Source organism: Panulirus ornatus, chromosome 20, assembly GCF_036320965.1.
Source record: "Panulirus ornatus isolate Po-2019 chromosome 20, ASM3632096v1, whole genome shotgun sequence".
NCBI classification, from domain to species: Eukaryota; Metazoa; Arthropoda; class Malacostraca; order Decapoda; family Palinuridae; genus Panulirus; species Panulirus ornatus.
In genome coordinates, this window is record NC_092243.1 from 6,682,435 (window position 1) to 6,708,881 (window position 26,447).

At 38.0% G+C, this 26,447-nt stretch overlaps 1 protein-coding gene across 1 annotated transcript; it reads left to right on the plus strand.

The window, feature by feature from the left end:
* The first annotated feature begins 1,802 nt into the window (after window positions 1-1,802).
* On the plus strand, window positions 1,803-25,376 carry CstF50 (cleavage stimulation factor subunit 1 Cst50). The gene is made up of 9 exons (XM_071674600.1): window positions 1,803-1,974; window positions 7,542-7,672; window positions 7,896-8,101; window positions 9,673-9,906; window positions 10,879-11,094; window positions 13,203-13,298; window positions 17,639-17,732; window positions 20,510-20,641; window positions 22,563-25,376. Exons 1-9 carry the CDS (start codon window positions 1,901-1,903, stop codon window positions 22,670-22,672), a joined length of 1,293 nt encoding a protein of 430 aa, XP_071530701.1. The 5' UTR covers window positions 1,803-1,900; the 3' UTR covers window positions 22,673-25,376.
* Window positions 25,377-26,447: the final 1,071 nt, after the last annotated feature.

Consider the following 26,447-nt stretch of genomic DNA (forward strand, 5'->3'; position numbering starts at 1 on the left):
GATAAGACTAGTTCCAGCCTCCATTTCAAACATCCAGATACCATTTCCACGAAAAGAGAACCAGTGCGATACAAGTTACATGCATACAAAACAGAAAATCTGAAAAGTGGCAGGATATCAATGAACGTGGATACCGGAGTCTCTGACTGTTACATTTCGAAATCTTGTATGCATTAAAAATTGGGCTTATAAGATATTCCCTCTGCAGTGAGAATATACATGGCCAGATCTGACGATAACATAACTATGACTGATTTGCAATTATATCAGCACCGGCGACATGATTTTGTGATTGGCAGAGACCTCCTTCAGAGATATAACTGTGCTCTGGATTACTCATCGGGATACATTTATTTCCAATAGACCTCAGGAGTTTATAGGGTCAAGATGCACAACGTACCGCCTTGAGTTACACACGAACACCTGCTTTGTCAGGAATGTTCAATAACTTTTACCTGCAGCTATTTAATGTTGCTGGCGTCTGTACAAGTAAATTTCATCGCTCATTTGCTCAGGTATTGTAATTATTAATGAAAGCTAGAACGGTGCCTGAAAGTGTGTGGTTGTAACCAGATAGAAAAGAAGGGAGAGATAGATATTATGTTTGTCGAAACGAACCTGGATATTCTGGCTGAGAAAGGTTAGTGTCTGTAGCTGTAAGTGCAAACGTGTGTAACTGACGCCATAGAAGTCCATTCTTGCATGGATTTATAAGCCTGAACCTGGATGTGCTGGAAATTAAATATCTGAGGATATGAGGCGAGAGGCGGGATGCTAGAGCAAGATGTGCTGGTGTGATGTGGGTTGGTTGGTTTGTTATTTCGATTGTAGGCCTGTCGACTCCTAGGGTCATTAACATCGACAACATAATTCTTTACCCACCAACTGCAAAACCTTAAACACCTTCCTCAAGTATTCAAGATAATTCTAAGGCCATACACGCTGTCACGCAGAGATGTGGTTGTGAACGTATTATTCTGATTGAGATGGGCAACTAAAATGATTTGAGCGTATAGAGAGGATGAGTGAGGAGAAACTGACAAAAAGGATCTGTGTCACAAGTACAAGGGGCAAAATGGAAGGAAAAACCGTGGAAGACAGGATTGTTTGAAGTATGCTTGTCGGGTATCAAGGCTTGAATATTTCGGTGACAGGCTTTTGATAGAAATGGGCCAATGTGGTGTATGGGGGGGGGGGGGGGGACGTGCTAACGCTGAACTAAGTAAACCATGGAATAGTCTGTGGGGTTAGGATATGAATGGTAGACTCTGGTTGTGGTACGTACATTTCAAAGCCTGCATGACACCTAATTGTATGAACCTAGCTCGCCATTGCGGGAAAATAGTTGTGAAGTAATTATAATTATCATTTAATATAATGATGATTAATATTATTTATAATAATAATGATATAATGATAATTATCATTATCATTATTATTATCAGTACTCACAGATCATCAATATAGGCCTCGTGTGGAGTCTTCTCTGTGTCTGCTCCTAATCTAAATTTTTTCTTTAGATCGTGTCCGGTTGTGTGTATGGTTGGAAACAACTACCATTGTCATTATTATTATCATCATTATTATTATTATTATTATTATTATTATTATTATTATTATTGTTATTATTATTATTTTTATTATTGTTATTATTATTATTATTATTATTATTATTATCATTATCATTATTATTATTATTATTATTTTCATTACTAACTCAAAGAGTATAACACAAGCTTCAATTTTTTGGGCCAATCAGATATTACTTACAGTAAATCTTTATTCTCATTGGCTGATATTGAGCGACCACGAAGTTACCGCAACGTAAACAAACCAAGCTTGTGTTGTGGTGGTGAAGTGCCGGGAAGTCTATTTTCTATCGTCTTTTGGCAAATTAAAGATGAAGGAGGAAGAAAAGAAGGAAGAGAAGCAGAAAGTAAAGCAAAGGGAGTTGATGTACAAACTCATAATTAGGTAAGTCTCTAAATGCTGTAGTTTGGTAACGGTTGATATAGGGTAAGGCATTATTGATGCACTGCGTGTAATGATTCTTGTATGTTTTACGTCCATAGCTTAGAATTATCAGTTTTAAATGTAATCAGTAATGTATTGTTGCCATTTATGTGTTAGGATAGTCACACCAGAATCTTATGTAGGAAACTATTAAACGTGAAATCAACCACATGTGGCCATTATTGAGTATCTGGATAGCCAAGTTTCCATTCATGATCATAGTTCCTTGGCTAAGTGTGTAGGTTAAGAATGGGTAAATGTAGGATTAGCATTCATATCTATTATATATATATATATATATATATATATATATATATATATATATATATATATATATATATATATCAGATTGGGGAAGAGCAGTGTGGTTTCAGAAGTGGTAGAGGATGTGTGGATCAGGTGTTTGCTTTGAAGAATGTATGTGAGAAATACTTAGAAAAGCAAATGGATTTGTATGTAGCATTTATGGATCTGGAGAAGGCATATGATAGAGTTGATAGAGATGCTCTGTGGAAGGTATTAAGAATATATGGTGTGGGAGGCAAGTTGTTAGAAGCAGTGAAAAGTTTTTATCGAGGATGTAAGGCATGTGTACGTGTAGGAAGAGAGGAAAGTGATTGGTTCTCAGTGAATGTAGGTTTGCGGCAGGGGTGTGTGATGTCTCCATGGTGGTTTAATTTGTTTATGGATGGGGTTGTTAGGGAGGTGAATGCAAGAGTTTTGGAAAGGGGGGCAAGTATGAAGTCTGTTGGGGATGAGAGAGCTTGGGAAGTGAGTCAGTTGTTGTTCGCTGATGATACAGCGCTGGTGGCTGATTCATGTGAGAAACTGCAGAAGCTGGTGACTGAGTTTGGTAAAGTGTGTGAAAGAAGAAAGTTAAGAGTAAATGTAAATAAGAGCAAGGTTATTAGGTACAGTAGGGTTGAGGGTCAAGTCAATTGGGAGGTGAGTTTGAATGGAGAAAAACTGGAGGAAGTGAAGTGTTTTAGATATCTGGGAGTGGATCTGGCAGCGGATGGAAACATGGAAGCGGAAGTGAATCATAGGGTGGGGGAGGGGGCGAAAATTCTGGGAGCCTTGAAGAATGTGTGGAAGTCGAGAACATTATCTTGGAAAGCAAAAATGGGTATGTTTGAAGGAATAGTGGTTCCAACAATGTTGTATGGTTGCGAGGCGTGGACTATGGATAGAGTTGTGCGCAGGAGGATGGATGTGCTGGAAATGAGATGTTTGAGGACAATGTGTGGTGTGAGGTGGTTTGATCGAGTAAGTAACGTAAGGGTAAGAGAGATGTGTGGAAATAAAAAGAGCGTGGTTGAGAGAGCAGAAGAGGGTGTTTTGAAATGGTTTGGTCACATGGAGAGAATGAGTGAGGAAAGATTGACCAAGAGGATATATGTGTCGGAGGTGGAGGGAACGAGGAGAAGAGGGAGACCAAATTGGAGGTGGAAAGATGGAGTGAAAAAGATTTTGTGTGATCGGGGCCTGAACATGCAGGAGGGTGAAAGGAGGGCAAGGAATAGAGTGAATTGGAGCGATGTGGTATACCGGGGTTGATGTGCTGTCAGTGGATTGAATCAAGGCATGTGAAGCGTCTGGGGTAAACCATGGAAAGCTGTGTAGGTATGTATATTTGCGTGTGTGGACGTATGTATATACATGTGTATGGGGGTGGGTTGGGCCATTTCTTTCGTCTGTTTCCTTGCGCTACCTTGCAAACGCGGGAGACAGCGACAAAAAAAAAAAAATATATATATGTATATATATATATATATATATATATATATATATATATATATATATATATATTTATTTATTTTATTTTGCTTTGTCGCTGTCTCCCGCGTTTGCGAGGTAGCGCAAGAAAACAGACGAAAGAAATGGCCCAACCCACCCCCATACACATGTATATACACACACGTCCACACACGCAAATATACATACCTATACATCTCAATGTACACATATATATACACACACAGACACATATATACCCATGCACACAATTCACACTGTCTGCCTTTATTCATTCCCTTCGCCACCTCGCCACACATGGAATACCATCCCCCTCCCTCCTCATGTGTGCGGGGTAGCGCTAGGAAAAGACAACAAAGGTCTCATTCATTCACACTCAGTCTCTAGCTGTCATGCAATAATGCCCGAAACCACAGCTCCCTTTCCACATCCAGGCCCCACACAGCTTTCCATGGTTTACCCCCAGATGCTTCACATGCCCTGATTCAATCCACTGACAGCACGTCAACCCCGGTATACCACATCGATCCAATTAACTCTATTCCTTGCCCGCCTTTCACCCTCCTGCATGTTCAGGCCCCGATCACTCAAAATCTTTTTCACTCCACTTCACTTCACTTCACACTTTTCACATATCCTCACCTGGCCTCGTTCTCTGTTCCTTCTTTTGGAAAATCAAAAAAAAACGAGAGGGGAGGATTTCCAGCCCCCCGCTCCCTCCCCTTTTAGTCGCCTTCTACGACACGCAGGGAATACGTGGGAAGTATTCTTTCTTCGTGCTTGAGTTTTAGCCATCCTCTTCAAAGATTTTAATTTGTATGTAATGTTTCCTAACCTAACCTAACCAATCTAACCACACTGACTTAGCTTACCTGGTATGGCTGTGGCCTTACACAAGGCAACCTGCTTTAAGAAGTGGTGGAGAATGGTTAGGGAGGGCTTAATAACCTCACTTAAACCATCATAAGAATGGGCCATAATTTTTAAAGGATGCATTTTCTTAAAAATAGGTATTGCAAGTCAGTTCACTTAAAAAAAATGCTCTGGGAGAAGTAAGTCTGAAATGTTTATTTTTTTTTCGTCACATCCAACTTTAGCTTAAGATTGTTTTTGAAAGTTGACTTGATGTATGGTTTTGTTTTCTTAAAGTAGCAGTTAGATGCAAGATGTTATGATAGATAAGATTATTTAGTTAATGTATACGTTAATCTTTAATTTATCATAAGGTAATTATTTTCTTGGTAAGTATTTACTTTGGGAATGTTGTGAGTAGAAATTATCAATATTTTTGAAATCATATCAGTGGAATAGATACACTGAGGAGATTTTTATTCCACCTGCACTTATCAACTATAAGAATGTTGGTGGTAATGTTTTACTTTAGCTGTAAACATACATTGATTGTGGAATCTAACAGAATTTCCAATTGAATAGTAGGATTTCCCATGGAAAATCAGCTAAGATGAGGGAAGCACAATTGGGATCAGTTCTGTTTTATCCTGTGGTATTGAATGTCAATATTTGGTATGTTTGTGGGTAATAGTGTATATTAGCTCAGCATTGAAACTCTGTGGCAAATGGCTTCTTATGTTTTAGGTGCATTAAGTAGTTCAGTGTCAGTTTATAAATACCTACAGGGTGTGATATTGGTTTTATATGTTACTGAATGAAATTAAATGAGGTGACAACAGTAGTATATCCAAGAAAATGTGGCGTTACTTAATGTAGAAGTAGGGTCACACTTAAAAGGCAACAAAACTCACGAAAATCTAACTTGAACTCCATAGCTGTGAAAGTTTATCTTCATTTTCAGTAATCTAGTCAAAGTATGCCAATCATGATCATGAAAATGTGCTGCAAACTTAGTTCTAGATGTAACAGTCAGATGACACAGTGAGTAGCCATGCATTTCCCAGCTACGGATGAGTATCAAATTAGAACATTCCTACTGTCATATTGTACACTGCTTGATGTTTTTGTGTGTTTTTTGTTATTTTACAAATGTATTATCAATTTTTACATCTATAAACTCATATGTTCCCTGATGTACACAACTTCTATCCACTTATTATGCTCCAAATTGTGCTTTTTAGGTATTTCTGTAATCTCAGTAAACTAAATAACTGTTTTCAAGCTTAGATAGTCCTTTTCCGAAGTGAGTTTTGATGGTTAGCTAAAATAGACATTTACCAGATTATGAAAATCTGTGAAAATTTGATGTTTATTTGCATAAATCAACTGAGTCTACGAAAACCTCACTTAACTTCATGTGAGGGCTGAGATTTACCTTGATTTTTAATTACTTACTGGAAACATTCCATTATTAATGCTTTCCGCTGCCTCCAATCATTTTGCAAATATATATGTGTGCTAGAATGATTTGTGTTTACATGAATATACACAGCGACCAAAGACTGGATGTAAATATGATCATTATCTTACGCTGTTCAGAATACAAGGACAGCTTTGTAAGTTTCAGTTCTTAGGGAGACTTGGTAGCCTTTTTATAGGTCATGTTGATTTACCGGTATAGAAGTATTTTACGTGATTTTGTGCTGATTAACCTTACATCTTACATGTTCTTTATAGCCCTCCCCATTATTGACTTGATTATTGTCATAAAAAATGTCTAATCATGCTTCCTCAGTCAAAATCTATTCTCCATATTAAATCATCAGTTCACACAACAGTCTGTTAAATTCTGTTGTGTGGTGGCAGGTCCAGAGTCGAATGTTACCCATTAGAATATGGTGAGTTAGGTTTGGTTTCTTAGATTGATATTGTTTCTTTTGTAAAACCAGATGTTGATTATGAAAAGGACCAAAGGCAATGTAAGTCCATAAAACCCAGCAAGAGCTAGTTAACCTACCATGCTCTATAGTTGCTGAGAAAAATTGTAGGGCAAAATGGAGATATTCCATGGATTTGGAGAAGAGGCATGTCAATATACTCCATATCCTTAGGAGACATGATTTAGACCAGTGCTTCATGATTCAAAAACTTTTTTTGTATTGTACATTATTAAAGAAGAGAGAATGTCAAGTCTAGACTTTATGGATCTTCTCTCTATGGCACATGACTCCTTCAGGAGAGTCATTCTCAGGTGTGCCTCTGGAAGGAGGTATTACTTTCCACTTTTGGATATCTTCTTAACAAAGTTTTCCTCTAAGCTCTCTTTCTTTAATTAGATATACCCTCATTGCTTATGGGGCAAGCTAGCAGAGGGGAGATATAAGATTTTTAAGTGTGATGAACATTATCTCCTGGAGGTGTCGTTCTACAATCAGTTTTTTGGTTTTCTTACCCTGCCTTACCTTCCCGTGTCTCTTTTCAAAAACAATTCTCTTTACAGTTGGTCACTGCATTTCGGTTGATACATGCAATGTACAGATTCTGAGTTGCTGGGTAGCTAAGTTCTCTGGAGTTAGAGGGCTAACATCATTACTTTGGCAGACTGTGGTTAGGGGTGTGCCTGAAACGGTTGAACTGTCACTACCTTGGGGTAGCGTTTTGTGATGTACTGGGTAAGCTATTGCTAGCTCACTAGTTATATAAGGTGTTAGTAGGTCTTAACCCCCTAAATATTGAAGAGGTATCTTATTGCTCATGAGATATCACCTTAGAGAGTAAGAATTTTTCAAATTTTGTCTACTTTTTCATATTTCCATTTGCATAAAAAGTGTCTTATTTTTCAGAATTTTATTGTAGGCAAATTCTTTTCTCTTGCAGTCAGTTGTTTTACCATGGTTACCAGAAATTCTTTTCTCTTGCAGTCAGTTGTTTTATGATGGTCACCAGAAATATGCTCAGGAGCTGGCTACTGTAGTGGACCAGGAAGCTACTGCTGTCTCTCCCTCAGATAGACTCATGAATGTATTGACCATTGGACTCCAACATGAACATGGTAGGCTGTAATATTTATTTTAAGAAGTTATTAGATTCTTCACAGTTATCATCTTTGGATTGAAATATTTATGTAAGGCTGATTCAGTTATTCAGTCTGGGTCTTTAGTTTTAGGCAGATAAGACTTTCAGTGTATCCTGGGATGGATCACTTACATTTTTGAACAGTAGCTGTACATTCAGATGATACTTCCATTACCTGAATAATTGCTAATGAATTACAGAAGTAGAGAGGCCCCTCAATCGTCTAGAATACACCCTTGGTCCTGGCCTGGATCTTGAATATGAAACAGAGCCCCAAACTAGTGCTCCTGAACCTGCAATGTATGAGACAGCCTATGTTACCTCACACAAAGACAAGTGTCGAGCTGCAGCTTTCTCACTGGATGGTAATCTTGTGGCAACTGGAAGTGTTGATGCATCGATTAAGGTATGTTATATGGAAGAATTACTGTTTAGGTGTACTCTTTTATTATGTTGACTTTAATGTAAGATTGGAATAATAATCTTATTTTGTATTCTTTCAGTTTCTGTGTATCCAGTATGACAGTACATAAAATGGAATTTGGCTTATGCATGATTATCATATTTCATGGTAAGCGCCTATCTTTAGAAACTATGATACAATATATTGCATCCTCGGACTACCACATTATTTTAGGGGAACTATATATCATGTATGGCTTTTCAGAGTATAGCTCATGATTGATTCTCTCAGCTTTACATGTTTACATGCATTTTTTATCCTACATGGATATTGTTACTAAATCCAGTGATGAGTTTTTACTGGAAGCATATAGCATGTGTACACATAGAGAGGGAGGAAGTTCCTGGTGAAGTTGGGTCTTTATCGAGGATGTGTGATGTCACCACTGCTGTTTAATATGTTTATGGATAGGATGGTGAGGAAGGTAAATACAAATGTCTTTGAGCAAAGGATGGGTCTTCAGTTTGCTGGAGATGGGTTGGCATGGAAGATGAATCAGTTGCTGTTTGCAGATTACAGGGCTCTAGTGGTAGACTCCAGTGATAGACTCCGGAAATTGACAACAGTTTGGGAGTGTGTATGAAAGGAATAAATTAAGAGTAAATGTGCAAAAAAGCACGGTACTGAATTGGATTCTTTTAATATTTTTTCATACCTAACTTCATTTCCAGTACTTCTTTTTCACTGGTTTCTTTATATCTATTTTCTTCAAAATCAGCTGTATCAGCACTTTCCCATTCATTACCATATTCATCTCTTTCTTTCATGTTTAGTCTGTTTTGTTTATCATTATTCTTTGGCTGCACATGTTACATATCCATATGGTACAAAGCTACATATTCTATCATGCACACCTTTTCTGTGGTTTGCGCATGTAATCTGGTTTATTTGTCTTTTTAATTTTGTGCTACACGTTGCTTGACCTTCATGTATGTGGCAAATGGTTCTCAATCTTCTCTTTCTGTAGTTCACTCATTTTCATTCTTGTTTCCATATTTTAGTGTCAGTATGATTAATGACATTATCAAAATGATTTTCATGTTTTTGTTAATAATTTTCTTTAATGTCCTTCCTTTGCGGATATGCTGTGGCTGTGGTCATAACACCTCATTAGTCTTGCTAATTCCATATCATACACGATTGTGGAAACATCTTTACTGTGTTTCTACTGACGTCTTTTTGTTTGTAATTTCACTCCAGTACTGCGTTGTATGTTTGTTTTTATTGCTTATTGATTATCAGTATTGAACTGCTTTCATTGTTTACTTCATTTTTGTAATTTTATCAGCTTTTTTTGTGTATCAAGGAATAGGAGGTTTCAAGGCCAGTTTCTGACCAGCAGATCCAATGGAGTATGAATGAATAGTAGTTAATGCTTTTGTTACATTTAGTAGACGCTGATACTGAAGTTGTTGGGCTAAGTTCTTTGATTCCGAAATTGTATGAGTCTTGAATTCTAGAATGGGAGATTTATAATATCCTTGTTTATTTGTCATTTGTATATTACTCCACAGATTCTGGATGTGGACCGCATGTTGGCTAAAAGTGACCCTGATGCAGTAGAGCTACACCCAGATGCTGTTGTAGGTCATCCAGTCATACGCACTCTGTATGACCATCTAGATGAGATTACCTGTCTGGAGTTCCATCCAAGGGAGCAAGTTCTCATCTCTGGAAGTCGAGACACTAACATTAAGATGTTTGATTTTAGTAAAACTTCTGCTAAAAAAGCCTTCAAAACTCTGACAGTAAGATATTGTTATTTATCTGATATGATTTGCATTTATGTATATACATGTGTATGTGGGTGGGTTGGGCCATTCTTTCGTCTGTTTCCTTGCGCTACCTCACTGACGTGGGAGATGGTGATTAAGTATAATAAATAAATATGATTTGCTGTTCTATCAATCTATGTATATCTGTGACACCTGTTCCCAACTGGAGCTCCCTCAAGGGAGTGGCCACGGCCGAGTCTCCATAGCTAGTGAACTGCAGGACTTGATGTCACCCCATGTCTACCACATGGCTTTAGTTCTTTCTATCCTATGCATGTACTTCACCCTCCTGCTTGTTCAGGCCTTGAACATGTACAATTATGCTTATGTATACTTGCTAAAAGGATCTGTCAGCCAGTGAAGTATATTCAGATAACTTAGATTTTCCAGGAAGTTCTTTGGATTCTATAAAGTGGGTATAATAAAAAACTTTAGAGGAAGATCAAGTTTTTTCAAGTTAATAATTTATAATGGAATATGGAATTGATAAGAAGAGAAAAGGGATAAGGAGAGAATTTTTAAAGAGTGTATTTCAGTGGATCAGAATGAATTCAGAGAAAGTTGAAAATTACTGTAAGGCAGAATGAAGGAATTTATGCATGAGATGGCAATATCATTGGAAGAATCTGTGAACTGCACTGAAAATATGATAGAGAACATCTTCCTTGAGAGGTACACTGCTCTGTGATTAGGAGGAGGATTGTAACAAGAAGGTGGGGAATAGGAACAAAGGGTTGTCTGTTTCATTACCTTCACACACACATATGTGTATAATCTATATATTGCCTTATGCTATAGAAGCCCTGTAGTAAACACATAGATAGAAAGTACTTGGGAATGAAAAGAAATTTTTTTCTCTTCTACAATTTCAGTGTGTGCTGTAATATGGTTTTGATAATAAAGTGTTTGTATTTGATAGGTTATATACTTTATTTCTCTTATTAGGATGCTGAACAAGTGACCAGTATGTCAATACATCCTAGTGGAGATTTCCTGGCAGTGTCAACCGAAGGACATGTTGTAAGGTTCTATGACATCAATACTTGCCAATGTTACGTATGCCCATACCCTCGTGAGCATCACACTGGAGCACTTACGTCTGTGCGGTATTCAGCAGATGCCCGAGTCTGTACAACAGCTTCTAAAGATGGAGATGTGAAAGTGAGTCCTACAGTTAGTAACATTGTCATAATGTTTAACAGTGGTGTGGTGTTTACAGCCTCTGATTTATAAGTAGAATTGAAGTATTTGTGATATAATTGAAATGTAATCAAGTGCAGTTTTATAAGGTATAATTATGTTGTTTAGTAGCTAGTGTTTAGCTAATGAAGCTTTTCATTTATTTTTGTAAATCATATTTTCTCATCACACCTTGCTACATTGCTTGGTTTACTATATTTAAATGATCTCCCATTTTTTCCCTATTATATCATTGTTGCCATTATATGTGGGAGTGTTGTAGTAGAGTATTATAAGAATTTAATTCAAATGTGGGATTAATGTTGTAACAAGAGAGAGTTGGTGGGGTTTTACTCTTCATAACTACACAAGTGCTCCGAGGGCAGCCACCACAAACTTTTTCTTAGGATACAAAGCTGGCATATATACGAAGATTGATTTTTTGTGCATCTTTGTATTGGTTAGTGTGGCATTAACTATCTTTGCTTGTACAGCTTCAATGCACAGGCTGAATTTCACATATTCAGCATAAAACTTGAAGACTTATCCATATCACCTACAGTTGTAGTATTGTGTTGGTGATCTGACCTTATCTCAAACCAGGGTTCAGCATATTTTAACATTATTTTTGATGGTAGCCTGGCTTACATATAAGACTGATAAATGAAGCATAATTTAAATTTGCAGGTTGTTCTCAGTTTGTCAAAATAGGAAAATACGAATCACTTACCCCTTTTTGCACCAGTAAGTATTTTCTGTTAGCAGTTTGGATACATTTGTGATGCTAAAATTTTTAACCATTGGTTTGGAGTTGCTGGCACTGGTGGGTAACAGTCTTTTGTGGCAAGTCTTATTCATTATTGACATGATGTCTCAGAATTCCTTGGTTGATTGTTAGCTTCAGAAAACAGACTATATCTCATGATACAGCTGATAATGTAATTTATCTAATGGGTTGCTATTTGAAATTTTTATATTATTACATCCTGCTTGGGAAGTGAGTCAGTTGTTGTTCGCTGATGATACAGCGCTGGTGGCTGATTCATGTGAGAAACTGCAGAAGCTGGTGACTGAGTTTGGTAAAGTGTGTGAAAGAAGAAAGTTAAGAGTAAATGTGAATAAGAGCAAGGTTATTAGGTACAGTAGGGTTGAGGGTCAAGTCAATTGGGAGGTGAGTTTGAATGGAGAAAAACTGGAGGAAGTGAAGTGTTTTAGATATCTGGGAGTGGATCTGGCAGCGGATGGAACCATGGAAGGGGAAGTGGATCATAGGGTGGGGGAGGGGGCGAAAATTCTGGGAGCCTTGAAGAATGTGTGGAAGTCGAGAACATTATCTCGGAAAGCAAAAATGGGTATGTTTGAAGGAATAGTGGTTCCAACAATGTTGTATGGTTGCGAGGCGTGGGCTATGGATAGAGTTGTGCGCAGGAGGATGGATGTGCTGGAAATGAGATGATTGAGGACAATGTGTGGTGTGAGGTGGTTTGATCGAGTAAGAGAGATGTGTGGAAATAAAAAGAGCGTGGTTGAGAGAGCAGAAGAGGGTGTTTTGAAATGGTTTGGGCACATGGAGAGAATGAGTGAGGAAAGATTGACCAAGAGGATATATGTGTCGGAGGTGGAGGGAACGAGGAGAAGAGGGAGACCAAATTGGAGGTGGAAAGATGGAGTGAAAAAGATTTTGTGTGATCGGGGCCTGAACATGCAGGAGGGTGAAAGGAGGGCAAGGAATAGAGTGAATTGGAGCGATGTGGTATACCGGGGTTGACGTGCTGTCAGTGGATTGAATCAAGGCATGTGAAGCGTCTGGGGTAAACCATGGAAAGCTGTGTAGGTATGTATATTTGCGTGTGTGGACGTATGTATATACATGTGTATGGGGGTGGGTTGGGCCATTTCTTTCGTCTGTTTCCTTGCGCTACCTCGTAAACGCGGGAGACAGCGACAAAAAAGAAAAAAAAAAATCCTGCTATGCAAGCATTAATTGTAAATGCTTTTGTATATGTCCTCAAAAATTCTTTATCTGGTATAGCTCTTACTAGATGATTTTATCTTTAGATTTAAGCAATCATTAATATATGTCTCAACAGGTATGGGATGGGGTATCAGGACGCTGTGTTCAAACATTTTCCAAATGCCATGATGGTGCTGAAGTCTGCTCTGTTCTCTTCTCACGTAATGGAAAGGTAAGTATATATCTGTTACTGAATTTTAATGTTGTAACCTGTTTCTGATGATGAGTGTAAACCTTGAATGGAATTACTACCACTGGAGTGATGTTCTTTTTTCCACTGCTGGTTCTTCTCTCTGTTTGGGTGATGGTCACTCATGAATGTTGGAGGATTCACTGAAGGGGCTCTCTGGACTGCGTATCTTATTAGAATAGAAGAAAAGCAGCTAGACAGGATGCCTGACAGAAAAACATCATAGCATCCTTTATTTATTCATCAAATGCCACTCATTGTGATTGGTTCATGGCAATGCTACTCTGAGAATGACTATTTTTCTACCAAGTTGATGAGTACATGCCATTGCATATGTTTTCTGCTACTTATGAAGAATAACTAGAGCTTTGTAATCTTTATACTGCTTGAAATATTTCTTCTGTAGAGGAAACTGCTCACTTCAATGCCAGTAATCAAAAAACTCTCATTCTCAGTTTGTCATATGTTATATTGGATTTTGAGATTTGCATTTGTGTTGGTGAATCTCAGTGGAATAAGGTCAGAGATATAGATAGATAGCATAGTTAGCAGGGTATGGGTAGGTCAGTGATTGATTTTGTGAGAAATAAGGTGAATTTTGAAAGGGGAAAGGGTATGTAAATCAGATTTTTCCACTTAGACAAGTGGTAGAGCAAGTTTTAGAGAGGGAAGAGGGTATGTGTAGAATCTGTGGACTTAAAAAAAGGCATATATCAGATAATCAGTAACAGGGAAATGATGGACTTCTTAAGAGTGAAAAGTTCTCTGATTAGATTGTACTACTTTTCATCCATCGACAGTGATATATCACTGAAGGTGCCATTCCGTTTGGAGTGTGGGCTCATTTAGGCAGAGTCCAGTGATATATGTAGTGTTTGCAAAAGATCTTTTTCTGCCCCCATATATTTTCAAATTGCTGTATGGCTGTTTTATTGCGAATTCAAGCATATGATGCTCTCGGGGTGAAATCATTGTACATCTGGTCCCTGAGTCTAGTGTTTCCAATGGTATTAGCACCGGCAACCCATGTCAGTGTGCCTCAGCTATCTCTAGAGAAGGATGCTCGTACAACACTCCAGGCTGCACTTCATTTTGGGAATTTTGTTGTATCTTTCACCTGTGCTTCAAGATGGTTGGCTCTTACTTGTCTAAGAAGGAGAAAGCTTGAGTTCTTGCATGGAAGCAAGAAAATGTGGTTGTTGCACTGGGTGCTCAGAATGCACAATCAAGCAGCTGCCTGCTAGTGCTTGTGGCTTTCCTGACAGTGTCTTCCTACCACCAAGGAAGACTTTTAGATTTACAGATAACCTCCAAAGATAAGAAGTATTGAAGCAACCCTGCATTTCAGCAGCAGAATTCAAGAAAAGTCTGTCAAATCTTTTAGGAAACGTTTCTGGAAGAACCATTCAACTTTGCTTGCAGAAGGGCCTTCACATTCCCTCCTGCATATCAGCTGCCAGTCCCCTGCTTACAAAGAATGAAATGCAAACATCTTGATGTATGGTGCCCGCCTGCCATAAAGCCAGAAAGGTAACGAATTGGCTCTCAGAGAATTCCACATACCTTAACCCAATCAAGAACTACTGGAACCAGATGATTGTCAGCTTGGTTCCTGCCACACCTCATTAGCACCTTGCCTCATTCAGGTCAAGACCCTTTAGCTCCAATACATTGACCTAGAATACTTCAAGAATCATGCTCAGATGTTACAGATGGTAGTCAAGGCCAAAGGAAAGATAAAGTACAAAAATATATATGTGGCATCTTTGAAAATATGTGTGGTTGGGCAATTTTTTTTGCAGACTATATGTGCATGTTAGTGGCAAGTTATTTGATGGTTAATATTTAAACATAATCACTCAGAAAAGTGGGATTAAATAAGATCAGATTTTGTAGGAAACTAAGATATATTTCAGTAATGATGTGATAGAAAAGAAGAAAATATATATGAAAGAGTTCAGATGCCTGCTAGCTATAGAAGCTAAACATACCCCTGGTGAATATAATGTTTTGTGAAAATAAAAGAATGTTACTAGATTTAAGTTGTACATTGCCATTTAGACTGATGGTATTTATATTTTCATATATGCAGATATAATACCTTTGCAGTTTCTCTCACCAGGAATAGGTTCTTGTCATAAGAACCAACAATTTGAATAATCTGTGGCTTCTTGCTAAAATCTCTCTCTTCATGATTAAAACTGATTAGATAAGTAGTTGTTTATGGAAAGGAAAAATATTTCAAAATTCATTAATGGTAACCTTACTCGTTCTTTATGGTTGGTTTGTCTTTCAGTGAGGTGTTCTGGTTGGGTTATTGGAGTGGTATAACTGAGAGAGGGACTCAGAAACACATTAAACAACAACAGCAATGCTTTATTGAGTAAGTTACATAAGGTGAAATGGTCCTGGGGCAATGAGCTACTAGAGGTGCAGGATTATGTGGAGGAAGAGGTAAAGTAAGGAAGGTTGAATAATGCAAAACAGGTTTGGCAGGGGTCCTGTGATGCTGGTGAGGATGCCAGATGAAGCTGGAGCACATGGGAGAAGTGCATGAATGCCAAATCTACTTGGAGCTTCTATAGGAGGTGGGTATGGCAGGTATCATGGCTCCTGGAGTGTGCGACAGCTGCCAGTTTGAGCTTAGGTTGCAGGAGTGCTGTGGCATCGTTGTAGGTCCCTTGCTACAGTTACTGCTTGTGATGGGCAGAGATGATGTCCCACTTGAGTCATGTTGAAGGTGGACATTGAAGATGAAGCACCACAATGAAACATACTAGGAAGAAGAAACACCATGAGTCATGTTGGCACTTCTACTGATGTTTAGAGGTGCCTAAAGGGCAGTTTGAGTCTGGTATCACTTGTTTAGAGTGAGTTTCTTGCCTTCCTGCAGTGATACCTGGGTATCGTCAAAGCCAAATGTCATAAGCTCTGACCTCTACTCATGCTAGTTGACTTCAGGCAGCTCTTCTTATGGAAAGGGTTTCTCAAGTCATTTCTCTGAGGGTTATTAGGTGAGGTGATGTCACCTGCCACCATGTTAGGTTGTTGTCAGTAAGGTAACACTTTGTGGAGCTACAGTCTCTTATGAAAAAAAACATTTCTGGAGAAGGGACTTTACGTAGAGTGACACGAGTTAAAGAGTCCAATATCCTTTAGTTCAGGTGTCTTGTTGATGCTAAACATCACTGTTCTCGACTCTGGCCCAGTAGCAGAAAAAACATTCAGATGTAGGAGAGATTATATCTCCTCTATAGTATGTTGTTGCTGAGAACACATGGCTACACCATCAGCCTAGCCTGCAATTGAATTTTAGGTCCTCTCAGAATTCATAAAAATGATTTAAAGATGCTGACCATGTTACATTAGTACTGGTGGGTTTGAGAAGGACAGCCAAAGGTATTTGACAGTACTTTATGAAAAATGTTTTCAGGCTTCATGTTGTTTTCTCTGCCCTGTTTTGCCACAAAGCAGGAATTAGTCTATCTTGGACAAAGTCAGATTGTTTTAGAATTGGATGATAAGTAATTTAGAACATTAGTCTATCCTGGACAAAATCAAATTGTTTTAGAAGTGCATGATAAGTAATTTTGAACAAATGGCAAATAATAGCTTCGTCAAGAAAGTACATAGTCGTATACTTGAGGGTACAGGAAGAGACAGACAGAGGAAGAGATGGATTGATGAAGTGAAAGGACCTATTACATTTAGATATATATCTGATGAAGATGCCTTCAGAGTTTATCTGGTACTGGATGTAACTGAAGTGCTTTGGTTGTGAGGTGGTGTAAACGGAATCTCTGGTTTCACTTGATGAATCTGCTTGATTTCCCAAAGTAAAAAAGTAAATTTGTGTTTGTATTAGCATAGAAGTTCATGTTTCCCAATAACACACCAAACATAAGTTGAAGATGTGTATTTCAAATAATGGAACTGAAGATGGAATTATTGACTACAGACTTTGAAGGGGTGTGGACATATGGAAAAATGGATTACACACAAAGAATTGATAATCTTTAATCATGACAGCAGAGATTAGATATAGAAAAAAGCTAGAATGAGGTTAGAAGGATAGAGTAAGGGAATATATATGACAAGGATGTTTCAGTAGAGACATTTTGTCAAGCTTGTCATGTGTGAATAAGATCCTGCATGAAGCCAACTTGCTGTATTACGGGAATAAAGTGTATGGTCTATTGATTGATTGAACAAAATATATTTATAATTTTCATGTGGGGGAAGTGAATTAAAAAAGTTCAAAATTTTATAGTGTGGAGTGATACAAATTATTGTTAATATAAATTATTTATTCTTTTCCTTAGTACATCCTGTCTTCGGGCTTAGACAGCATTGTGAAGCTGTGGGAGCTCTCAACTGGACGCTGTCTTATTGCTTACACTGGTGCTGGTTCAGTTGGTAAGACATATACTTTTGTTTAGTTAACTAATAGAAGACCTCTGTTATTAATGTTTCTGTAAAAATGTTTTTGTTTTTTCTTTATTGTTTTATTATAGTAATATAAGTAATTCACCTGTCTTCTTGTACAGCAAAAATCCAAAATATGATTTGCACATATATATATATATATATGATAGAGTTGATAGAGATGCTCTGTGGAAGGTATTAAGAATATATGGTGTGGGAGGCAAGTTGTTAGAAGCAGTGAAAAGTTTTTATCGAGGATGTAAGGCATATGTACGTGTAGGAAGAGAGGAAAGTGATTGGTTCTCAGTGAATGTAGGTTTGTGGCAGGGGTGTGTGATGTCTCTATGGTTGTTTAATTTGTTTATGGATGGGGTTGCTAGGGAGGTGAATGCAAGAGTTTTGGAAAGAGGGGCAAGTATGCAGTCTGTTGTGGATGAGAGAGCTCGGGAAGTGAGTCAGTTGTTGTTCGCTGATGATACAGCGCTTGTGGCTGATTTGTGTGAGAAACTGCAGAAGCTGGTGACTGAGTTTGGTAAAGTGTGTGAAAGAAGAATGCTGAGAGTAAATGTGAATAAGAGCAAGGTTATTAGATACAGTAGGATTGAGGGACAAGTCAATTGGGAGGTAAGTTTGAATGGAGAAAAACAGGAGGAAGTGAAGTGTTTTAGATATCTGGGAGTGGATTTGGCAGTGGATGGCACCATGGAAGTGGAAGTGAATCTTAGGATGGGGGAGGTGGTGAAACTTCTGGGAGCATTGAAGAATGTGTGGAAGTCGAGAGCATTATCTCGGAAAGCAAAAATGGGTATGTTTGAAGGAATAGTGGTTCCAACAATATTATATGGTTGCGAGGCGTGGGCTATGGATAGAGTTGTGCAGAGGAGGGTGGATGTGCTGGAAATGAGATGTTTGAGGACAATATGTGGTGTGAAGTGGTTTGATCGAGTAAGTAATGATAGGGTAAGAAAGGTAATAAAAAGAGTGTGGCTGAGAGAGCAGAAGAGGGTGTTTTGAAATGGTTTGGTCACATGGAGAGAATGAGTGAGGAAAGATTGACCAAGAGGATATATGTGTCAGAGGTGGGGGGAACGAGGAGAAGTGGGAGACCAAATTGGAGGTGAAAAGATGGAGTGAAAAAGATTTTGAGTGATGGGGGCCTGAACATGCAGGAGGGTGAAAGGTGTGCAAGGAATAGAGTGAATTGGAACGATGTGGTATACCGGGGTCGATGTGCTGTCAATGGATTGAACTAGGGCATGTGAAGCGTCTGGGGTAAACCATGGAAAGTTGTGTGGGGCCTGGATGTGGAAAGGGAGCTGTGGTTTCGGTGCATTATTACATGACAGCTAGAGACTGAGTGTGAACGAATGTGGCCTTTGTTGTCTTTTCCTAGCGCTACCTCACGCACATGAGGGGGGAGGGGGTTGTTATTTCATGTGTGGCGGGGTGGCGATGGGAATGAATAAAGGCAGACTATGAATTATGTACATGTGTATATATGTATATGTCCGTCTGTGTATATATATGTATACGTTGAGATGTATAGGTATGTATATTTGCATGTGTGGACGTGTATGTATATACATGTGTATGTGGGTGGGTTGGGCCATTCTTTCGTCTGTTTCCTTGCGCTACCTCACTAACGCGGGAGACAGCGACAAAGCAAAATAAAATGAATAAAATATACATAAGCACCCACATACGCACATATACATACACATCTACATATACATACACATATGCAGACATTACATACATACACATGTACATATTCTTGCTTGCCTTCATCCATTCTGTTGCCACACTTGTATGCAGTGGGTTGCATCTTTTTTACTGTTGAATGGTACCAAATATAGTGAATTGTATTATCTTGAGGAAAAAGGCCTTTGTAATATTTGAATCAATTTTTTTTTAAAATGGCTTTTATAATAGTTGAAGCAAGTTTAAAAAGCCGGCTTCCACACCATTCATATAGCGGCATAACATTGGACTCCATAAACATAATTCTTTGATGCCGTTACTTTGCATTAAGTTTCACATTCTCCACACTAGGTCAGGTTGTTATAGAATGTTAACCTGACCAGTTCCTAACTGATGTTCTCTTCTGGATTAAGGCATTAGTAATAAGCAGTAAAGTTTATTGATAGATTTGTTATTTAAAATAGTCCAACTGGACCTAAACAAATGCTGACATCCCAGACTTATTGGTTTGCACGAGTTTGGAAGATGCCTTTATGAAGATTCAAAATTTTTTTGTGCGTACTGAACAGGAAAAAGGTAAATAAATACTTTCCTAACACCCTTCATATTTGGAGTGATCTATTTACTAGGTAGAATTGAACTAATCAAGAATGCTGCAGATATATTGTTCAAAATTTTTTTTTTTTTCTAAATTTGGTGTCAATTTGTTTCAGTAATGCTCTATGATAACTCATTTTAAATGTGTTAATAGTGTACTTTTACTGTTTTTTATTAGTTATCTGGTCGTTTTATTCTTTTTAAACAACTATACAGTTTTAATGTGTAGTTGCTGTTGTAATTTTTTTTAGACATAAACTTCCCTAGTAGGAAAATGAAATACCACAGGTTATTATAATTTATTTGGTCTGCTGTAAGATCTTGGCAAGATTGATATCCATAATCTGGCACAATCTTTACTGTAATTTGACAGCTGCTTGGCCCCAAGGTTGCCAGAATTAAGAATACATTGCCTTAGAATTTCAAATTAGTGTTCTTTTTTCATCACCTTCCCCATTTACTCTTGCTAGGTCGTCAAGAGCACAGTGCCCATGCAATGTTCAACCACACAGAAGATTTTGTGATGTTTCCTGATGAAGCAACTACTTCTTTGTGTGCTTGGGATGCTCGTAATGCTCAGCGGAAAAATTTACTTTCCTTGGGTAAGATAAAAGTATATATTTTGATTAATTTTTTATTCTTAAATCCTCATTTCTATTCCTTTTGTTGATGGTAGTCTTGCTCTCGTCTAGTCTGTCTTTCCGTAATCTGTACCAAGTATATTACTGAACACCTTTGTTTAAAGAGTTGGTTTGCAACACTCATGCTTCATGCTGTACTCAGTTCACATGTATTTTCACCTTTGTCATTTGCACATAGGTGTCCATACCCACCAATCTCCAGCCTCCATTTTGCCCACCACCCGTCCATCCAAGTAAGATGTACAACTTCTGATGCTCTTTCAGATTCTTTCCAGGAGGCATCCTTCACCTCCTTTTCTCTGTAATTATATGGCGTACATGCTGTTATTAGACATTCTTAACTTGAACTTTACAATAACCAATTGCACTGATACACTTACAGTCAAACATATTTTCAGGCTATTCATCCTTGAATAACATTGCCACACCTGCTTTACCATCGTCATGCAGGCCTTATTTCATATCATTCACTTTGTCCTACTCCTAGCTCCCACTACCTCTCAACTTTTTTTCACACAAACTTGTCTAATTTTCCCTTTCTGAAAATTTTTATAACTTCCATCTTGTTGTTTTCATCATTTATTTCTCTCACATTCAACTCTTATAATAAGAGAACCTCAACCACCTCTCCCCAGCAGCACCAACCACTACCCAACACCATCTGTCACTACCTCAGCAGTACTAATCACCCCTCCCAATCTCCATCATACATTATGATATGTACACATTTCTGAAGGGTTCATCTTCTTGCAGACTGTATGTTCCAAAGTAGCATTCCTTGCCATATAATTCATCGTTTCCAGTATAATCCATATATGGAAACTAAAGGTCTGTCTGCACGAGCGGGCCTAATCGGCGGGTTTGCCCGTTAACGGGCAAATTCTGGCGGGCCTGCCCGTGAATGTTGTCCACACAACCGAAGTGATGAACAGCCGGGCCTGCCCGACGATGTTGCCAGTAGTGGGTGGAGTGCGGTACGAGAACCATGGTGCCTAGCATTGCCAAGAAAAAGATTTTGTGCTCTATGATAATAGCTTTGTGTCTCAAGAAGAAAAAGATATGGTGTAAAGATTGGTTAAAGAAAAGAAGTATGTTTGGAAGCACTGCAACAATACTTCATGAACTACAAAGTAGTGAGGAACACGACTTCAGAAATTACCTGAGGATGAGTGTAAGCACTTTTTACACCTTGTTATCAAAGGTGGAGCCATACATAGTGAAGAAAGACAGTTATGAGAAACAGCATTACAGCAGAAGCTCGTCTGGAAGCAACTCTGCGATTTTTAGCAAGTGGGTCTACTTATTCAGCTTCACATTCCATAAACATGGATTCTTACGATAAAGGTCAATCAAAGTACTAGTAAGTGCTTTAGACCAAAAAATTGTTGGTGGCTCACTAGAGTTATCCTGGGCTGCCATCGTTAAATGTTCACCGTGCTACTATGCCGTGGGATGTGGGATGAAGGCCCGCTGTGGGTTCATGATATTATCTTGCGTCTGGCAGGGTAGAAACTCCAGCTACCGGGCACCAGCTCAATGATTTCGCTCGGCGGGCTTTCGGGCAATTTGATCGTTTGCCCGTCAAATATGCCCGTTAACGGGCAAGCCCGCCGATCAGGCCCGCTCGTGTAGACAGGCCTTAAGAATATTTCTACATTTATGAGATAAATTATTTACTGTGTAATCACTTATAACCAACCACAATGTAGTGAAAGATTGCTGAACATGTCACCTTTATTTGGTAAACAATGATCTAAACGTAACCCCCTCCCCAAAATATACGGTGTAATTATAGTCCACTTTTGTGACCACATATTTTAAGTTACTAGTACTGTAAAAGCACAAGACTGAATAAGTTTTAGTGTATTCTTTTTCTTCCCAGGTCACAATGGTCCAGTGAGACACATGGTCCATTCTCCTTGTTCCCCTGCATTCATCACATGTTCTGATGACTTTCGAGCTCGGTTTTGGTACAGGAGAAATGTTCATTGATGTGTTTGCATATGGCACTTTGATGGTGGGAACTAAAACGTAAAATTACATCATGAACTTGTATTTAGGTTGTATTAATGAGTAGTGTGGAAATCGGTGTGAATAATTTTCATCATTTTTTTTAAGATTTAATTTTCACTGTTGGTAATATGTAATTTGCTCTTAAAGATTACAGACTGGATGATATTCTATAAGTATATTTACTAAAGCCAGTCAGAGTATAATTCTCTGATATACTTGGTGAAAGAATATTTTGTCATTTTCACATAAATCCACTTTGCTCTCCAAATGAATTTTGTTCTACAAGTTAGAAGTATGAATGATGTATATGCAATATGAAGATGAATTATATGTATGTTTATGAGAAATATCAAAGACCAATAAAAGTTTAATTTTTGATGAAGCCTCAAAATGTAGCTGTACTTCAAAGAGCAGTAGTTTCAGTTGAAAATGAAAATTGAAATCTAGTACCAATACGAGTGCCTAGGTTAGAGTAAATGATGGGATTAAATTGGAAAACTGGAAATGCTAGCAGTTTGGAGTGCTGACTATATTTCAGCTGTATTGTAAAAGGAATGTTGCATGTTGAATTTGTCTACATTAACCTTTTAAGTTTCCTGGCATATCACCTGCATCTTTACTTTCATAACTGACTTTCTGGTTTTATGCCAGAAAACCTATTCTGGCCACATGTGATCAAGTTTTGTACTTAATTCTCATATCACCTGTGCTTTACAAGATATAATAAATCAACATGGGAAACCATTAGCTCTTGGAATGCATGCACTACCTCTGCCAACATTTACACAAATCTTTATTTTATTGTAATCTGGACAACCATAATTTTCTGGGGAAATAAGGTTTAGTACTGACGATGCTAGTACACCTAAGGAATTCACTGCAGAGGGGTAAGAAATTCCACAACAAAAGACAGCTTTTAATTCAACATCATGGTATCTAGTTTTACCATTTTCTTATTCAAAGTGAATAAGAATTTTACTTCCATATTCCCTGCATGCTGTAGAGAGGAGCTGGAAACCTCCCCTTCTTGTATTTATATTTCTAAAATAGGAAACAAGAGCCAGGCAGGGAATGCTTATCCTCCTCAAATGGTGTCTGAATGTGTGCAGATGTAACCACGATGAGAGTTCTAGATAGGTATTATGTTTGAGGAAAGAAACCTGGATGTTCTGGCACTGAATGAAATGAAACAAGAGTAAAAGGGAAGAATGGTCTAGAAATGTTTTGGAATAAAGTCAGAGGTTGGTGGGAGTAAAAGATTGAAGAGAGAAGTAGCACTACTGAAGCAAGAGCTGTGGGAGAATGTAATAGAGTTAAGGAAGTAATTTCTAGATTGATGTGGATAAAACTGAAAGTGGATAATGAGAGGTGGGTGATTATTGGTGCTTAAGCACCTGGCCATGAGAGGGAAGTATTTTGGGAGCAGCTGTGATTGTGTCAGCAGTTGTGGTGCATGACACCAGGTATTAGTGAGGGGTAATTTAAATGCTTAATTATGTGGCAGTTGAGGGTATACTTGGTTCGTATGGGGTATTCAGCGTTATGAATGGAAATGGTGAAGAGTTTGTGGAGTTCTGTGCTGAAAAAAAAGACTGCCTGGTTTAAAAAGAGATGTACACAAATATATGTATGTAAGCTGTAGCTGTGGTTTCGGTGCATTATTACATGACAGCTAGAGACTGAGTGTGAACGAATGGGGCCTTTGTTGTCTTTTCCTAGCGCTACCTTGCACACGAAGGGGGGGTTGTTATTCCATGTGTGGCGGGGTGGCGATGGGAATAAATAAAGGCAGACAGTATGAATTATGTACATGTGTATATATGTATATGTCTGTGTGTGTATATATAGGTATGTATATTTATGTGTGTGGACGTGTATGTATATACATGTGTATGTGGGTGGGTTGGGCCATTCTTTTGTCTGTTTCCTTGCGCTACCTCGCTAACGCAGGAGACAGTGACAAAGCAAAATAATAATAATAATAATAAATGTATGTAAGTAGGAGAGGTGGTCGGCAAGCATTATTAGATTACATATTAACTTTTCTGCAGAGCAGGTTGGTATCAGGAATGGATGAAGGTGAGCAAGTAGATGTGCATGTGTATATATGTATATTTACATTAGTATGTATATGTGCATGTACTTGTATGTGTGTACATGTATACATAAGTGTATGTGTATTCGAGTGGATATGTCTTTCTTTGTTTCCTGTTGCTACCTTGCTAACATGGGAAACGGTGATTAAGTATGAAAAAACGTTATACCTCCTATTGCCTTCTTTCATCAGTGTCAGCACATTCAAAGTTAATTGGACTTGTCAAAAATGAAAAATCAACTACATTGTTAGCTAACTGATTAAAAAGTTTACTCTGTTAGATACCCAGTGGCATATCACATAGCAAAATAATAAAGTGCTCTATCACATAAGAGTCAATGCTTCTTTACAGCAAAAGAAATATTTTCAGAGAATCTGTTGAAAATCACTAAAATTAGCCAAGAGCAGACAGTATCTTATTTTAACTACTTTGAAGAAAATTCTTAATTTCTTAATGTAAAACCTATCCTCATATAGTGTGAACCTGTGGTTTCCAGCAGCTGTTTGTAAAGGTCATGTGACTATTGTTGATATAATATTAATAATAACAATGAGAAAAATATCCATATTTAATACTCAACAACATCACTAGGCCTTTTTTTATCCAAACCACTCCATAACTAATCGCCAACCTTAATGTAGAAATAAAAACCTTGCCCTTGCCTCATCTCCTCACCCACATGTAGAAATAAAAACCTTACCCTTGCCTTACACTTGAACAACTTGTACTCACAGATCCTCACACCACAACAAAAACAGCTTTTACAAAAGATATACATACCAAAGTGACTCAACAAGCATTACACTACTGCCCTCCCAACCCAATCTTAAGCACTAAGCCTAATATACATACACTTAAACAAAACTACACTCCCCAGACATATATGAGGCATACCTTCTCATCTGTGCTCTGGACACCACTCATTCATCTCTACAACTTGACAAACACTGATTCAACTATTACAAGTCCCCTCATGCCCAAGACAACAGCTACACTGAAAACATGGCACATTTACTCCACTGTCCTTCACTCACCTCAGAGACATACACACATCACCATATTTAACCTATGGTCCCGTCCAATGGATGTGGTTTGCTTCCTGAGGGTTGTGGAAGCTCCCAAAGAAGGGGTTCTTGAAGCAAAAAGGTAAGGTAGGGTAAGTTTGACCACACTATAAATTTCAATGAGTACTTATAGCACAAATAAATCTAATTATAACTGAGCACTCATCACAGCTTCAAAGAAAATGTAACCGACATTTCAATTCACACTGCACGACCTAATTACGTCTGGGTCAGAAAATTTGGTAGAGTTGTGTGGGATATTCTGAAAAAAATTGGATTATCTACATTTTTTCAGTTATAATGTAATAAATATATAAAAATCATAAGAGACAAAGACAAATATTAATTTTTGGCCCAATTCTTTTCTTTTATGTAAAACCTATGTGGAAACCTGATTCCTAATGTAAATACTTTAAAATGTAATCTTCAACTTTACAGAACAGGGTTTTATTTTTGTGTAAAAAACACAGCTATTATTCACTGGAAGATGTCTGATTCAGTAATGTCAAATGCAGTGTTTTCACTGTTATCACACTCATCACTTATTTTCTCCAAAGATGGCATATTGAAAATATCTGATAAAGGCCAATCGCT

Excerpts from the sequence above, each read along its gene's own strand:
- CstF50 (XM_071674600.1), top strand. The coding sequence starts at position 1,901 with ATGAAGGAGGAAGAAAAGAAGGAAGAGAAGCAGAAAGTAAAGCAAAGG. Across the intron at positions 13,299-17,638 it reads TCTTCTCACGTAATGGAAAG|TACATCCTGTCTTCGGGCTT; the intron begins GTAAGTATATAT and ends TCTTTTCCTTAG. Across the intron at positions 17,733-20,509 it reads CACTGGTGCTGGTTCAGTTG|GTCGTCAAGAGCACAGTGCC; the intron begins GTAAGACATATA and ends TACTCTTGCTAG.